Source organism: Lycium barbarum, chromosome 5 (assembly GCF_019175385.1).
Source record: "Lycium barbarum isolate Lr01 chromosome 5, ASM1917538v2, whole genome shotgun sequence".
NCBI lineage: Eukaryota > Viridiplantae > Streptophyta > Magnoliopsida > Solanales > Solanaceae > Lycium > Lycium barbarum.
In genome coordinates, this window is record NC_083341.1 from 141,676,975 (window position 1) to 141,693,841 (window position 16,867).

Consider the following 16,867-nt stretch of genomic DNA (forward strand, 5'->3'; position numbering starts at 1 on the left):
GGGGCATTCCGAGAATTGAACTCGGGACCTCTCGCACCCTAAGCGAGAATCATACCACTAGACCAAATGCCCTTGTTGATACTATACATTTTGTATCAACTCATCTCATTTTGTAAGTCTTGACTTTTTAAGAACGAGAATTGTATAATATGGTAGAATTCTCTTATGATAATCATCCACACACTTGAACCTGTCGATATGCCTGAAAGGTGGACCGAACATTAGGATTTAGGAAGTAAGCTTATTACTTCCTGGAAAAATAAACTACGACCTGTTTGGCGATTCACGACACGCTTTAAGCGGAATATTTTTATAGGAATATGATATTCAATAAGCAAACTTTTTTGAGAGAAAAAAACCTAGATTTGTCGAGGAAGAGCCTCGAAACATCTGATTTGAAGATGATGCTTTTACAAGCAATAAAAAAAGATAATATTTTTTGCTCACCTAGATAGACAATCAGTCTACCTCAATTCCCTTAACGTAACATAATCTTTTTTATCGAATGCTCGTCGCGGGGCTAAGATGAATAAGTATGAATATAGAAATGAGGTATTTTTCCCTTACCTTAGCCAGAGTGGCATGAAGCTCACATGAGTAATTAGGACTGATGCCGACCATCCTCTTTGTATTTTTTGCAATTTCATCTATCTTTGCAGAGATCATATCTCAATCTTTCATCTTGTTTCACACAAATACATACACACTCAACTTTAAAGCACATATTGTATAAGTATTTCTACACCGCCAATAAATAAGACTTAAGTCATCCCTTCTTTTTCACCGCCTGATAATTAAAGCTCCTCATTATTAGTTTCCAAATGATATACGCAATAGGTATTGCTTATTCACAATTCCGTGGAGTTACACAAGCAAATAGCATATCAACAATGTAGAGTTTCCATGTCCAAAGAAAGGTATAAACTTGATTCAGAATACTACAGAATGAAATATACAAATAAACCAATACATTGTATCATACTCCGTGTGTGATGTACCAGAAAATTTCTACTTTCAAACTTCAACAAACGAGCATAAACAGTACACCCCTAAGACTCCGCGCGCGGCACACCCTCTTGCAAAAAGTTTCCAAGTAGCCTTTGGTCAAGAACCATGTTGGGCACCTGAAATTATATTTTTGTAAGCACAAAGTACCATAAACTCAAGAAAGGGGATAGAGTTTAGTGGAGATAGATCTAATAAGAAGATGAGTCTTGCCTTGTTCCCGAAGAATATTTTCGAGTTGTTGGCTATAGCTTCAATGAATCGCAGTTCTAGAAATTGTGGAGTAAGCTTCAGCTTGTTTGCTTCTGCTTCTTTCATTGTTCTGGAAAATCCCGATACGATAGTTACTAGTTAGTATGCACATTTGCACTCCTCATCAGGAGAAAGTATCTCACTTTTGTCAGAGAAATTATATATGCGATAAGTTTAGAGAACCCACCGATAGTAAGATGCATCTGCCAAGCTCTTTTCACGAGCTAGGTACATTGAATTTGCAATTTCTTCTTGCTTCCTTAAACTATCTTTTTCCATCAACTTCTGTTCCATCTGGATCTTACTAACATGAGCATTTCTTTCAGCTTCACTAATTGCTATCTTTTTCTGTGTCTCTGCTTCCTTCTCAGCAACTCTTTGTCTCTCTACTGCAATCAAGACCTGTAACACATCATTGATGCATGGATGGGTTACCATTTAAGTTACAAATTGGTCAAAAACAAATCCTTCAGTTTGGACAAAAAAGAAAAAGTAGAATTCCGCTTAATACCTTGGTGCGCTCCTGTTCCATGTTCTCAAAATTTCGTCTTATGCTCTCTGGGATGCTAGGTTTTGTAATACGTACACTGAGAATCTCAATACCTGGAGCATATCGTGTGCAGTCGGCCTGAAGTGCATCTTTCATTCTTTCGTCGATCTGAAAATGTTTTGGTAGGCGAGGGTCAAGACTATTTAACAACAATGTCGGCAAAATTTAACTTTGTAAATTTTTTATTTAGAACCCCGGAGAATGTAAGTAATCAGTCAATTCCTCGCCTTACAAGGCATATCATGCATTTTAAGCATGGAAATAGAGCATCTCTAAGTAAGGAAAGCATGACTCAGCAGGTTCAAACCAGAAACAGTTGAAGGACAGCTTAATCCTTACGCTAGACAGGGATTAACAAAAGTGACATGCTGTGGATGAAAATATTACTGGATGCATCGAACAGCACAAACACCAGAAAGAAACCAAAAAGGCATACTTCATTAATGTTGACTACAGAAACTGGCAGCATCGGTCTATAGAGGCCAAGAAGATTCCTACCTGATCGAACATGTCAATATAAACTTGTTGAAGGCTGTGAGAACTGCAGAACTGATTGATCTCATGGTGGATCTTGTCGTATATCCATGTATTATCATAATTGACCCCATAATTCAGCAGAGTATCATACACGTGGTCCTTCCGAAGGCGGTTAACAACCTGAATGCACATGAAACAAATAAGATGGCAATGCATTCCTGCATATGATTATCGCATAACCACAAGGTAGATAGTTTACTTCTATTTTGTCAAAGTTGATCATCACGCCTCCTTTCGTTCCGCAAGGAATATCCCTCACCTGCATTTAGTACATGATCCAGAGCTATCATTCACCCTATTCTAAATTAGGGTTTATATTACAAAAAAAGTCATGCTCGCTAGAAACTCAGTATCTCAGAAATTTTGAGACGAAAAACCTGAAAAGAAAGGAAATGTTACCAGATCTGTTTGAAGAGTAACTTGAATGGGTTCAAACTGAGTTATAAAGGGCAGTTTCATATGAAAACCTGCACATTCAAACATACAGGTTTGATCAACAATAGACTTCAAAATAAGGAGATACCACACGAAATGCAAATGATCATCTAGGTAAAGCACCATATATAACCTGGATCAGTTATTGTATTTAAAAGGGCACCTCCTCTCCAATAGACTCCAACATGACCTTCCGGCACTTGATGTAACATGGATAAACTATTATTTAGTGTTGACATAGAAGGAGCCACGACCTGCAAATGATTTTAAGATGTCCCAGTTATACCTTATCCATAAAAAATTAAGATGTCTCAGTGCTAATAAATCACATCCCCAACATGCATGTCACAGTTATTCTAACTAAGTCCTATTACCAAGTTATTCAATAGCATAGATGCAATACAAAATTGAAGATCGTTTACTGAAGCATTTAGACTATTGCCGATGTTTTGGTGTCAAGCAATTTTTATTTTTATTTTTGATAATGGTAACAGATATGGTGTCAAGCAATTGGTAAGAAAATATCCAAGACAAGTATATCTAAGAACAACCAAACGACAGTTTTACCAGAAAGGCGACTTTTGATTTTTTTTTTTTGGGGGGGGGGGGGGGGGGGGGGGGGGGGCAAACAGAACTCCATGCTGAGCCTAAGGTGATGTTTGGTTGGGACTAGTAAGCCCAAGGTTATGGGCAAACCTTATCCTGTTTGCAAATGTTTGTCTTAAACAACCAACTCAATCACAAATCACAATTATCCTAAGGTGATGTTTGGTTGGGAGTCACCTCAGTCCCAAACAAGTTGGGGTCAGCTATATGGATCCTCACTTACCATGTTTCTCCATTTAAGTTCAGCTCATGTCATCATCAACACATATAAATATGAAAGCGCAAAATAAGTTAAATATATATAGATATATATAAATAATGTTAATTTCTGCATTTTTACCAGCATATAAATCGATACTAATGTCAAAATACTCCTACAAAAGCATAATGTTCAAAATCAGCGTATTAACAAGACTAAAACTTATCCTCAGCTAGCAGATGGGAGTAGTGGAGAAATAGTCTCCACAAAAACTTAACACTATTGATACAAGATAAAAATGTCTTGTTTCACTTTTCTTTTCCATATAAAACTTCACATTATTTTTACAATATTTGGTTCCACTTTTTCCCTTTCGCACAACTAATACTCACATAAGTTATGCAGAAATTTATGTATTATTTTATGCCAGACACATAAGGTCCATTTTTGACTGACAATATCACAGGAAAAAGAAAGACAATACCATAGAAGATGTAGCACGTAGCGGTGGATATATGACTGTTCTGATCCCAAAATATAAGAAATCATATGTGACTGCAGGAAAAAATTTCATGCCTGTATAAAGGATTTGTGTAAAGCTGATAACACTCATTCTCAATGTCAACAATACTAATTACTGACAGGAGGGAGTATCATGAACATCAAAAGTGATAAACGACCATTTCTCCTTCTGAAAATGAAAGAACAATCCCAAAAGAAAATTTAAGTGTCAATCATCTATCTTTTTTTTTTTATTTTTTTTTTTTTGAAGTGTCAATTATCTAGCCATATATTTTTACCCCACAAGAATGGCAGGAAAGTCACAAATATCAAGCCAGTTTAATCCGATATATTAATAAAACAATCACTTAAGCTACCAACCTGTGTTAAAGCTGTTACATGATGCAAGAAATTGGGGGTTTTAACCAAGAACTGTTAGGAAATAATGATTGACCATGAGGTTACACGAGAACTATCATAATTTTAAAACTTTGACAATTTATAAGACATTTTTTTTTTTCAGAAAAAATAAACTTGAAGGATATGAGAACAAACTAATATCTAACGTTTTGAAAAATAAACATTTAATGTTTGATTGTTTGTATAACAATAAAACTTATGTAGCTACGGTCATCTACTTTAACTATCTTTTACCATAAAACGCTCTCCAGTCCAAATGATTACATCCAAAACAGGGTTCTTAAATTGTATTGCACTTAAGTAGATAATCCCATTTCAGTGAAAGGACACTCTCCAAATATATCAAGAATCACTATGTTAAGCACTAGAATAAATGGTTACATATCAACAATACTTTTTTGAGTTTTTCTTTCGATAACGGTGGTGAGTGGACCAACGGGCACTCACCTTGCCTATTTTATGTGTACATACGTCTTCCAACCAGTACATGTATTGGATAACTCGACTTAACAAGGCTCAATACCCACCAAGCTAAGCAAAGGGGAAGAAACCACTAAACTTTTTTTTTGCCCCAGTTTGAATTCGAACCCTGGTCTATATTCCAATTTTATCGACCACCACGCCACTCCCTGGGTGCTACATCACTAATACTTCTATAGCTCAAATATCAAACACTATACTCTAATTTTATTTTAAAAACCGTGGTGCCCGGGCCAGGACCATCTTGCACGCACCTCGACTAATTCACCCTGCTACCTCCCACCAGCATAGGTACCAGGTAACTCTATCTACCAAGGCTCGGACACATAGGAAGAAATCACCTAGTGTTTTTGCCTCCACTTAAATTTGGACCTGACACCTAATGGTTCTCAACAGGGGAGAATTTAGGCCTTAAAATAAAGTCACATGAACACATGGTCACCGGATTAAACTCGATATATTATGTGTATAATTCTTAAAAATATATCTAGTATTACCATTTGGAACCCATGCTACAGAAGGCTTTGAAAGTTGAGTTATTTACCTAGAGGTTTAAGGTTCAATCCCCACTTAATGCATTTTTTTCATCCTTTTTTTTTTAGTAGTGAACTAGAAATACTAGATTCACCTCTGGTTCTCAACCTACTTCATTGACCGCTAGACCACACTCTCGGCTGCTGAAAAAGGCCAATCTATAGTGGTCAACGCAATTATCAAACACAAACAATACTATTGAAGATTTAATCATAGTGGTCAACTCAATCATCAAGCACTGTGAATTCCACATCTTTCAACAACAAATTAATAATCACAAATAAAACAAAAATCAGAATTGCAAAACAAAAATATGATCCACAAGTATTAAAAGAATACCAAACTATAGATAATTAACAAGCATTATATTGATATATTAGGGATTCACCAATGCGAAAATGGCAATAAAGGCAATGAACACTGTGAGTATCGGAGTGAAATCTCCGCCGCCGCTTCCGTCACCGGCGCCGCCGGGCCGTGAGGGTTGTTGTCTCTGTTGTTGCTGTGCATCCATGGCGTTTTTTTTTATTTTTTGCTTGCTTAGCACTCTAAGCTCTGCGACTTTTTTGTCTTGAGAATTAAATAGGTTCGCATCCTTTCTTGTTTAGCGTAAATGGAATTGGGTCATTTGCACTTTTGGCTCTATTTTGTGTGGGACAAGTTGCACGATTGGCCTTATTAGGGCATGGTCTTTAATTTTTGGCCATCAAATTGGTGGTCTTTAATTTTTGTTTTTTGGCCTAAAATATTTTGAGGTTCTGGATTCGAATTCTGGCTCAGTAAAAACAAAAAATATCACAAGGCAGAGTTTCGCTGTAATATTAGGTCTATTCAGGTTAAGGCCTAACTTTTGTATAATTTCAGGAGAGTAAAAAAAAAAAAAACTTTTTGCCTCAAGGCAAGAGAAAATTTTGCTTATCTCTCTCTTAAGGCAAACCACTGCCTTAAGGTAAAATTTAAAGCAAATTCTACCTTAAGGCAGAATTTTAAAGCAAATTCTGTCTTATAAGGTAGACTTTTCGTCAAGTCTTGCCTTGCGATTTTTTTTTTTTTTGACTGAGCGGGGTTCGAACCCATAACCTCAAATACTTTCGGTCACTTTTTTAAACGAAGGACAAAAATTAAAGACCAGCGCTCATGAATGGTAATCCGTGCAAAACATATTTTGTGTTGTTCTCTAATTTTTGTCCCTCGGGACAAACAACTTTCTCGCAAAACCTAAATTTATGTTTTTGTATCATAATATTTCACAAATTATGTTGATCCCTTAAAGAACTTATGCTCGCGAAGCATAAGTTTCATTTTGAAGGGCAAGCATCAAAGACGTAGTTTTTGGAAGAATTTCCCTTCAAACTCAATAAGGTATCTAATCTTTGCCCCTCATATATGTGGTCTTTAATTTTTGCCCTACTACTCATTTAATGAAAATATTCAAATTTTCTTCGTTCGGCATAGGTTCTGTAATATTTATCTTCAAATATTAAACTTTTGCTTCACTCGGCAGAAGTTCTATAGGAATTAAGTTCGCTCGGCATAAATCCTATTTTTGTGGAGTTTGAGGTTAGTTTTGAAAGTTTTGCCGTGTCCACCATGATATAATCTAAACTATGCCGAGCGAAAAGTGTTGAAGGATAAACATTAAAAACCATAAATTTAGGGCTAAAAATTAAAAACCACACCGAAATGGGGATCCCATTTGAAGGACAAACCGTGCAATTTTTTCAACGGAATTAAGATATATAAAGTCTGGGCTTGGGATTTGGGCGGGCCTTGACTTTGAATATCCATTAGAGCTCTCTCACATTCATTTTTTTGTGCGGATTGGCCTTCAAAGGCGCTGGTCTTTAATTTTTGGCCCTCAAATTGATGGTCTTTAATTATTTCCCTTCGCCTAATATTTCGAGATCTAGGTTTGACCTCAGCTTAGTAGACAATAAAAATCACAAAGCAGAGATTTGTGACAAAATTAGGCCTATTCGGGCAAAAATTAGGCCTTAAGGCAGGCAGAGGTTTGCCTTAAGGCAAACTTTTACCCAAAATAAGGCCTTAATTCAAATTTCTTCCTTAGGACTTAACTTTTGCCCAAAATTAGGCCTATTCGGGTTTAAGCTTTAAGGCAAAGGTTTGTGAAATTCTAATTAAGTAAAAAAAAAAAAATTGCTTGAAGGTGCCTTATGCCTGAAGGCAAAATTCTGCTTTAAGAAAAAGTTTATGCCTGAAGGTAAAATTCTGTCATAAGACAGAGTTTTTGCCTTCTGGTGAAAGCAAAACTCTACCTTAAGGTAGAATTTAAAACTCTATCTGGAGTAGTCTTTCATGCAAAACTCCGTCTTGCAAATCCAAAATCTACCTAGCGATTTTTTTATAATTTTTGACTGAACAGATTCGAACCTGAAACCAAGCATTTTTTATTTATTTCTTAAACTTCTTATCTAGTCAAATTATATCACATAAATTTGGACAAATTGAAGGAGGGTGTATTTGATTTTTATAGCCCAACGTCCTAGTAAAAGTAGTGACCCAATCCATAACTTCTTTGGACGTGTTATATTTATTAAGTCATCCATTGGCTCAACTTGTAATACTAAATGAAGAAATTTGAAAATGAAACGTGAAAAGTTTGTATGGCCACATTGCTAAATCCGTCTCTTGATTGTTAGGCAAATGTCAAAATCCATTATTGCATGTATTTTGAATAGTAGAAAAACCAGTGAGTGAGTCATCGGCACTAGTGAGAAAACAAAGAAAATGCTCTCAGCTACATCCGGTGGTGTTCCTCCACCGACACGTGTCCTAAGTGGACACAATGTGAAATGTTGGAATTCGAGGAGTTTAAGAATATGGTCTGGTGAATTTCCAGATTTTCTTCCTAAACAAGTTGAGAAAATTAAAGACACTTATGCTAGAAAGTTGGCTTCAAGAATTGAGAGACTACCTGTAAGCTTTTCATTTCTTTCTTACTTTCAAAATATGTTATCTTTTTCTATGTGTTTTGATTTTTGTTACTTTAGAAGTGCATGAAGCATTGGGAATTATCTGGGGCAAAATGTGTACTTCTTTGTCAAAATAGGCCTATGCTGATGAGTAAAATTTAGTTATTTTGCTCAATGAATAGGTAGCAAATTTGCAGCATTTAGTGCTTTAGTGTCTAAAATAAGTAGTTTAAGACTTGCATCATGCATGCAAGATCTTATGGTGGCTAGATGGCCCATTTTTGATGTTCTTTTATAACACAGGGAGGCTGTGTGCACCGGTTACTTACTATCTCTTACTAGCACATGTATTGGGTAATTTTGTGGCTTAGGCAGATGGGCTAGTTTGATGTCTCTGCCTGGGGATGTCAGATTTGGGTGGGGTGTGTTGGGGACGGGGAGGGGTGGGATGTCACTTATTGAACTTGTTTTCCCTACTTCCAGTCAGGGGCGGAGCCAAGTAGGTGAAAGGGGTTCATCCGAACCCCCGGCGAAAATTGCACTATATATAAAAGGTTAAAATTATTTTTTATGTGTATATAGTAGATATTTAACTCTCTTGGCTTCTTCGTGTATTTACTTTTTTATATTTTGAACCCCCTTATTGAAAATCCTAAGCGACTCCTTCCAGTACTAAGGAAGTCATTTCCTCATTTTAAGTAACTTGTTCTCTATGGTAGCTAATGCTCCTTTCTTTCCAGACTGTTCTATCATGACTTTCTCGCTTTTGTTATTCCTCGTTTTCATATTGTTTTTGATATGCTTGTCCCTATCTGACTTTTTGTCTCGTCTTGTTTTCTCTCTTGAGCCGAGGGTCCTTCGGAAACAGCCGCCCTGCCTTTCAAGGTGGGGGTTAGGTCTGCGTACACTCTACCCTTCCCAGACCCCACATTGTGGGATTATACTAGGCATGTTGTTGTTGTTGTTTTCTTAGAGAAAATGTTTAGAACTTGGGAAGTTGTGAAAATTTTACAGAAATAACATGGTGTCCAACATTTTGGAATATCCTAAACTGGAAGGTGTGTCATATATTGGGAAGGAGGGAATACTTTCTATTTAGTCATGGTTATTTGGGCATATAGCAGAGGCACTTCCGAGATTTTAAGACACGTATTGAGTACTACTGCACATACTAGTGTGCCAATATGCGGACTTAACATAACTATAGATTGTTAAAATCTTTTCATATATATATATATATATATATATATATATCTCACACATACCTAGCTGAATGCAGTGGGTGTGGATGTAGCCATTGCAGTAGTATACCTGCTGCGGTGGAGGTGTCCACCCATAATCTGCAACTTAATCAGTCTTCTTGTATATGTATTTTCCTTTTATCCTAAACTCAGATATCTAAATATCTTGCTTCTCTGGTTTTGAACCATTTGACCCCACCGGCCCACCATTCTCTTGCTTTACAAAGTTCTTGTCAGTGCCTTGATGGTTCATCTTCATTGCTGGTTCACTTAGGTAAACTTTTCGAAGGGTTGTGTTATGAGTAGTTGTGTGAAGCCAAAAGAACAGAAAGAGGTCAATCCAGTTGTGCTTCTCCATGGTTTTGATAGGTATGCCTCATGCTAAGCTAATAGTTTTGTTCACTTTCTTGCTGTGCTCCTGTTGTTCATTGTACCTCATTATTCAGCACATGTCTAGAGTGGAGGTACACACTTCCATTTCTCGAGGAGGCTGGGGTGGAGACATGGGCAATTGATATCCTTGGATGGGGTTTCTCTGATTTAGGTATATTGTCTTGTTCTTGCTCTTTCTCAACTTCCATTTTTCTGAAAAATTCTGCAAACAAAGACGGAAGACTTGCTCATGGTTTCACCTCTTTTCGTTTCCTTGTGATTTTTAAGGAAGGCTTCCATCGTGTGATGTAGCTTCCAAGCGTGATCATCTTTACCAGGTACCTACTGATTTTCTGAAATATATGCTCTAATCCAGTGCATACAAACTTGAACGGTTGGAATTAGTCTCTTTTATTGCACATTCTAATAAATGTAAAGCAGCCTATAAAAGTACCAAATTAAGTTAGAAGTCACATTCAATTAGTTCCAACTAGTGTTGGGTATGCAGTGCCAGGTTCCACACTCACACTATTCAGTAGTATAATATCACAGTTATGTAGCATTATAGAGGATCACTCTTGCTTACTAGGCAAAGACCTAACTTGGAAATAATGGAGTAATGTTTACTTCGTCTAAGTTTATCTGTAAAATCCAGTAACAACAACAGCAGCAGCATACCCAGTCTAATCCCACAAGTGGGGTCTGGGGAGGGTAGTATGTACGCAGACCTTGCCCCTACCTTTGTGGGGTAGATAGGTTGTTTCCGATAGACCCTCGGCTCAGAAGAAACGTTACCGATGCAGGATAATGGCAATAAAATTTCCCGTTTACTCGTTTTCTAATTTTTCAGTCTCGTTTTTCTTTCAGCTGTGGTTTACCTACATTAAGAGGCCAATGATACTTGTCGGACCGAGTCTTGGATCTGCTGTTGCTATTGACTTCTCTGTCAACTATCCAGAAGCTGTAAGTAACATTCACTAACTGTGAATCACTATCCAGATTTTACTGATTAGTTTCTAGTATGAAGGAGGAATTATTTTATGGCTTACTCCAAAGTACTTTTGCTTTATAGGTGGATAGGCTGGTTTTAATCAATGCAAGTGTTTACGCAAAAGGTACAGGAAACCTCGCAAACCTACCGAAAGCAGTAGCTTATGCTGGGGTACGTTTCCCCAAGTCCTCTTAAAATAAAGGGATACATTGTACTCTGATTTTGACCATTTGATGTAAGTCATGTAACCAAACTTCTATATCATAAGGATTGTGGTTTCACCAATAACTTGGTTTATGATTAGCTTTTAGAAAAGGACAAAATCATTTACGTAATCGTTAATGATGATTGAATCAACTTAATTGATCCAAGATTAGGCACCCCTTGTATACTGACACTTTTGTCTTCAGATCTTTCCCTTATTGCCTCAAAACCCCAAATAAAGAAAGAACTCGTTCTATATACATGAGGTATACTAGTCGGAGGGAAATATTCTGATCCAAGTCATAGATATAACATGCTTTCAAATATGCTAACAACATTTTTTGAGTATCTTCCATGTATGATTTCTTCTTGTTTTCACTATCTTGGCAAAAAAACTGTTGCAGGTCTACTTGGTTTTTGTCAAGATAGTGAAAACAAACAGCAATCATATGCTAACAGCATTTTTTAGTATCTTCCATGTATGATTTCTTTTTGTTTTCACTATCTTGACAAAAAAAACCTGTCGCAGGTCTACTTGTTGAAAAGCATACCAATTCGTTTATATGCAACATCACTGGGTTTCAATGACTTACCATTAAGTACATGTATAGAGTGGACTAATGTAAGTTTTGACCCGCTGATCTTTAAGAAACTTGAAAGTCGTGGAGCTCCGATTTTTAAATGTGCATCTGTATTACTCGTCTTATCAGACCTTTTGATTACATGGTTTTCTATCCAGATAGGTCGTCTACACTGTTTATTACCTTGGTGGGAGGATGCAACAGTGAATTTCATGATCAGCGGAGGTTACAATGTCATTGATCAGATAGAACATGTATGTGCAAATTTACTTAATAATCCGAAGTGTTTCCTATATAAACATGCCTGTTGCCACCTTTATTACTTTCTTTTCTCAGGACTATGGTATCAAGCAACATGGATACAATGTTGGAGTCTGTATACGGAAATTCGTGCCAAATAGTCAATTTTGCAAACTTCTTAGTTGTAAACATCACCAATAATATTGGTTGGATAATTAAATTAAACCAGAATTACACTGAATCTCTAGGGCCCTCGTAATTGTCTGTGGGACCAATCTATCTAGTAAATCATGTGGTTGAATGGACTCACACTTGCTTCTGCTTCTATAGCACAGTGAGTTAGGGGTGTCAAATGGGCCAGTTTGGCTGAATTTGGGCGGATCAAAATGGGGTGAGTTAATAAACGAGTGAGTTATTAACCCCCCAAAAAGTCACATGGGCTGAAATGTGTTGCGCGGGAATGGGCTTAAAAGCGGGTCATAACTCAACCCGCCCAATTCTTACTAAGTTTTAATTTCTTTGTTTGTTCTTTTATAATTCTTAGTACCTAATAAAACTACTTTTTTTTCTTTATTGTAGCCATATATAACATATCAAATAAAAAATTGTCTTTTTGAAAAATATTTTGACAAGATTTCTCACAGGTCAACTTGGGCTACATATCAATCCAATTTTTTGATGGGCTGAACTAATAAATGGGCGGGTCATGTTTTCATGGGCTAATTTCGCCACCCCTACTGAGAGTGTTTCTTCTGGCTTTTTGCTCCATTTTCTAAGTTGTCTAGTGGTTTCTTCTTGTCCCTGTGGAAAATTCTTCAGCATTCTAACGTAGGTGTTCTGTCATACAGGTCAAGCACAAAACACTAATAATATTGGGTGAAGATGATCAGATTATTGACTACAAGCTAGGAGTGGTACGCTTCTTTCCAACTTGAACAATATAAACCTGTTAGGTCTTCGCAGCCAAATATGAAGTATATGGAGTAACTTAAGTGTTCATTGACTTTTATGTTCTCAGAGATTGCATTGTGAACTTCCAAATGCGACTCTACACCAAATACCAAATTGTGGTCACATCCCTCATGTGGAGAAGCCTGATGTTGTATCCAGGTTGATTGTGGAATTTGTTCAGTCTGATCGATCACAAAGCGCGAAACCTGACTCTGTCTCCACTGTTTCTGTTCCTGCACGAGTACTTGTACAAGCAGATATTTAGCATATCCCGTATATGGAGATCTGACTACCTGATTCAACACAGTGATGACTGGTGAGGTTAGTTTGTTAGCTTCAGTGGTGAACTATGCTTTCATTCTTTGAGCAATGTCAGCAGCATTACCTACATATTGAAGGTGCTTTTGGCATCCAGTAGAAGTGTAATAAACTGAAGACTTAGGCAGTGTAATTAGCTGAATACTACAGCATTCTGGTACATGTTTCTTTCAGTCTCTCTTTCAATATGGAGCTGAAGTTTATGGCCAGTAAATCATAGCTTGCAGCGGTGCAAGCCTTTGTTCAGTACCTATGCTGGTGGGAGTTTGCAGGTACCCAGTGGAATTGTCAAGGAAGAAAAAAGAAGAGGTGCTTGGAGCAGTGCTGAAATTTTGATGTTTAATATATCTAGAATTATATCAATATATCGGAGCTTCAAGCCAGTAATCGTACCAGTTTCAGGAACATTTGGAAATAGCAGTGAGTGGTAGAGGACTAGAGGGTAGTTGTAATGTGTTATCTCTAGAAAGCAGTAATTATTTGTGATGTTAGCAATTAGAATAATAAAGATTGAGGATGAGAAACTACAATATCTTAGTTAAGGCATATTGTTAGATGGAAGGTTAATTGAATGATATATGTTGCTAGTATTTTTCATCTTGTTAAGGTTCTGCACTAGTGGTTGCATGTTTTCCTGATTCTTGTGCTATTTTCAGGTTTTCTGATGATTTTCAATTTTCTTGTGATCTGGTTCTGTTCTAAGTAGTTTGTTAATGTAAGAGTGTATACAAACTGAAGAGGCAATGCTAATAGTGGTGGGAACCAAGAATGTGTTTTAAAAGAACGCTGGAACATCATATTTAAAATTTGAACCTATGACCAAAAGCAATATTTGAACTTCTTTTGCAATTACTTTAGAATATATTTTTATATATTAAGGAAATTCAAACAGTTTATATATAATTAAAATATATATCTATATATATATATATATATATATATATATATATATATATATATATATATATATATCACGAAGGGGATTCATAAACCCCTTTCCTTTCACCTAGGCTCTCACTTCCTCCATTTCACTTTTACTTCTCTACTATATTAAAAATAATTTTTTTAGTTTTACTGATCCAATTTAGTATATTGATTACTCATTTTTAAATTATTTTCAATATAGGTATTAAAATAAAATATATACTCTATTTATTAATTTTTAAGGGGCGTGCAAAATTAAAAGTGAACGAAGAAAGTATTTGACTAGTAATGTGACTTACGCATAAAATTTAGTAATTTCGCCCGCCCGTTTCATTTCCGTACCGGAGGAAATGGGATTCGAACCCATGATACAATCTTCTTATTTAGAAAGTGTGAAATGTGAATACATTATTGTTCACACATAGTTGCATGTCTTAAACTGTGGCGGATTCGGAATTTTTACTTAGGAGTTCTGAAAAAACAACAAAAGCTAATATAAAACATAATGTTGTCCTTGGGAATCGAACCTAGGATCCAGGATTTTCACTCAGGGGTTCGAAAAAACAGCAAAAGCTAATATAAAACATAATGTTGTCCCCGGGAATCAAACTAGGACGCTAGAGACAATTTTAAACATCGTGAACCTCTTGAACTATCCTTTTGCATTTGTTTAGGATATTCAAAAGTTAATATATGTACATAAACACATAAAATTTACCCTATATATACAATGTAATATTTTACCGAGTGTGTTCAAGTGAACCTCCTCACCCTCTAAATCCACTCCTGGTCTTAAAACGAAACTTGCTAAGTTTTAGTTTTATCAAATGGTATTAAATAAAGCAAGTTCAATGTACATAAATATGGTACGAGAAAAAGAAAAAAAAAGGCAAACACATTTTATTTGATTTTAAGCTTTATATACCAAAGATATAAAAATTATTTTTACTGGATCAGATAACTCTGTATATAATGTTCTAATTATAACTTAATTTACATTGTCATGAAATTAAATCCATAAATCATTGGCTTTTTTTCTTTTTAATTACCATTAAGAACCATAATGATTAAATGACCGTCTACAAAATAACATTTCTCTCCAAAATAAAACAAATCTCCTCTGTGTTATTTCATTCAGAATTTCCTCCCATATTACTACTTAATATAAGTGAGGATCCAAGTTTTTTGTCGTCCTCACAAAAAATTTGATCATCTAATATTGTGACATGTGACTTTCCTTTTGAGTTTTCTTAGCCTATTCTCTTTTTCCACTCATTTTTTCTTATTCATTTCTATGTGGGTTCCTAAAATTGTGGTATTGATATTTATAGTACTTTTTGTGAATTTGTTTTTTCCATGGTTCCTTAGCTTTCATATTTAGACCAAATAAATATATTTTTTTACTACTTAATATAAGTGAGGATCCAAATTTTTTGTCGTCCTCACAAAAAATTTGATCCTCTAATATTGTGACATGTAGCTTTCCTTTTGACTTTTCTTAGCATATTCTCTTTTCCACTCATTTTTTCTTATCCATTTTATGTGGGTCCCTAAAATTGTGGTATATTGATATTTATAGTACTTTTTGTGAATTTTTTTTTTCCATGGTTCTTTAGCTTTCATATTTAGTCCAAATAAATATTTTTTTTATATAATTAAGAAGATATTATTAGTCTTATATACCAAATTTATCATTATTTAGATAAGTGAATTTTACACAATCAAAAAATCATATTAAATGGGCACTCTTTAATTAAGGTGATTTAAGTGAGGATCCATGAGTTTTGTAGTCCTCACAACCTTAAAATTTTCATTTTTTCCCCCTATTTTGGCCTTTGTTTACATAGTTACCTATATGTAATTTGGTAAATTTTGAAAAGGTTGATGGCTATTATATCCCAAAAAGCAAAAAAGGTGAAGGACACTTGGCAACTATCAAGAATTTTTTCCAAAAGTTAAGGGCACCATGTATCCTCATTTAGATAAGTTAATTTTTGGGAAAATACATTAACACCCCCCCCCCCCCCCCAAACGTATAGCCAGATTAATTATGACGCACCCAACCTTTGCGGGGGACCTATTAGCCCCCCAGTCTTAATTTTTCAGTATTTTAGTGACCTTTTAGCGCTGATCTGGCAGCGTGCGTGACTACACGACCAAGCAGCGCGTGAGGGGGGAATTTGACCTGTTATTTTTTGCCACGTGGATAAAAAATAACGGGAAAAAACCCGCCCCCTCCCCCTTTATTTTCTCTTCCTTCTTCTTCATTTTCTAATCTTGACTCCATTTTTGCCAAAGCTTGAAGATTTTTTTTTTTTGAAATCTGTGTCATGCATTCTAGTGGTAAGTAATATTTTCTCCAAACTCATTATTATTCTCATCTTTTATTTATATGTTATATCCTTCACTTAATTTTTTTTTTCTAGGGTTCTTAATGAAAGAGTTCAAATCGGAGTTGAACAATCTTTGTACTCAAAATGACTATCCAAAGATGAAGCCTCAAGTGCGATGCTAGCACGGAGTATTATTAAAAATGCAGATTTCTTGGTCTCCCAATAATCCCGAAAGAAGATTTTGGACATGCCCATTCTAT

The 16,867-nt window shown here is 35.8% G+C and overlaps 2 protein-coding genes and 1 non-coding gene across 6 annotated transcripts; 1 reads left to right on the forward strand and 2 right to left on the reverse strand.

Moving 5' to 3' along the window:
* Window positions 1-72, reverse strand: TRNAP-AGG (transfer RNA proline (anticodon AGG)). The gene has a single exon. It is a non-coding gene; the product is annotated as a tRNA-Pro (tRNA).
* Window positions 73-773: 701 nt separating this feature from the next.
* LOC132641973 (uncharacterized) lies at window positions 774-6,091 on the reverse strand. The gene is made up of 9 exons (XM_060359149.1): window positions 5,908-6,091; window positions 2,913-3,033; window positions 2,744-2,811; window positions 2,544-2,603; window positions 2,306-2,464; window positions 1,769-1,915; window positions 1,445-1,659; window positions 1,219-1,327; window positions 774-1,124 (listed from the first exon to the last, which is right to left on the reverse strand). Exons 1-9 carry the CDS (start codon window positions 6,031-6,033, stop codon window positions 1,050-1,052), a joined length of 1,080 nt encoding a protein of 359 aa, XP_060215132.1. The 5' UTR covers window positions 6,034-6,091; the 3' UTR covers window positions 774-1,049.
* A 1,901-nt stretch (window positions 6,092-7,992) lies between these two features.
* On the forward strand, window positions 7,993-13,983 carry LOC132641974 (alpha/beta hydrolase domain-containing protein VTE7-like). Of its 4 annotated transcripts, none has more exons than XR_009583036.1 (11): window positions 7,993-8,456; window positions 9,968-10,062; window positions 10,140-10,237; window positions 10,354-10,403; window positions 10,933-11,028; window positions 11,138-11,227; window positions 11,790-11,882; window positions 12,000-12,095; window positions 12,930-12,995; window positions 13,100-13,353; window positions 13,525-13,983. XR_009583036.1 is itself a non-coding variant. In XM_060359151.1 (10 exons), exons 1-10 carry the CDS (start codon window positions 8,268-8,270, stop codon window positions 13,295-13,297), a joined length of 1,071 nt encoding a protein of 356 aa, XP_060215134.1. In that variant the 5' UTR covers window positions 7,993-8,267; the 3' UTR covers window positions 13,298-13,983. The 4 variants fall into 4 exon arrangements, 2 of the variants coding, with proteins under 2 accessions (XP_060215134.1, XP_060215135.1); XR_009583037.1 differs by having other exon boundaries at window positions 13,623-13,983; XM_060359151.1 differs by having other exon boundaries at window positions 13,100-13,983.
* The last annotated feature ends 2,884 nt before the right edge of the window (window positions 13,984-16,867 follow it).

Bases quoted from the DNA above. Each gene is read 5' to 3' on its own strand.
- LOC132641973 (XM_060359149.1), bottom strand. From the start codon at position 6,033: ATGGATGCACAGCAACAACAGAGACAACAACCCTCACGGCCCGGCGGC. The intron at 1,660-1,768 runs GTATTAAGCGGA...GATGTGTTACAG, and splicing joins TGGAACAGGAGCGCACCAAG to GTCTTGATTGCAGTAGAGAG. The intron at 1,328-1,444 runs GTGGGTTCTCTA...GGGATTTTCCAG, and splicing joins GCAGATGCATCTTACTATCG to AACAATGAAAGAAGCAGAAG.
- LOC132641974 (XM_060359151.1), top strand. From the start codon at position 8,268: ATGCTCTCAGCTACATCCGGTGGTGTTCCTCCACCGACACGTGTCCTA. The intron at 10,404-10,932 runs GTACCTACTGAT...TTTTTCTTTCAG, and splicing joins AGCGTGATCATCTTTACCAG to CTGTGGTTTACCTACATTAA. The intron at 12,996-13,099 runs GTACGCTTCTTT...TTATGTTCTCAG, and splicing joins TTGACTACAAGCTAGGAGTG to AGATTGCATTGTGAACTTCC.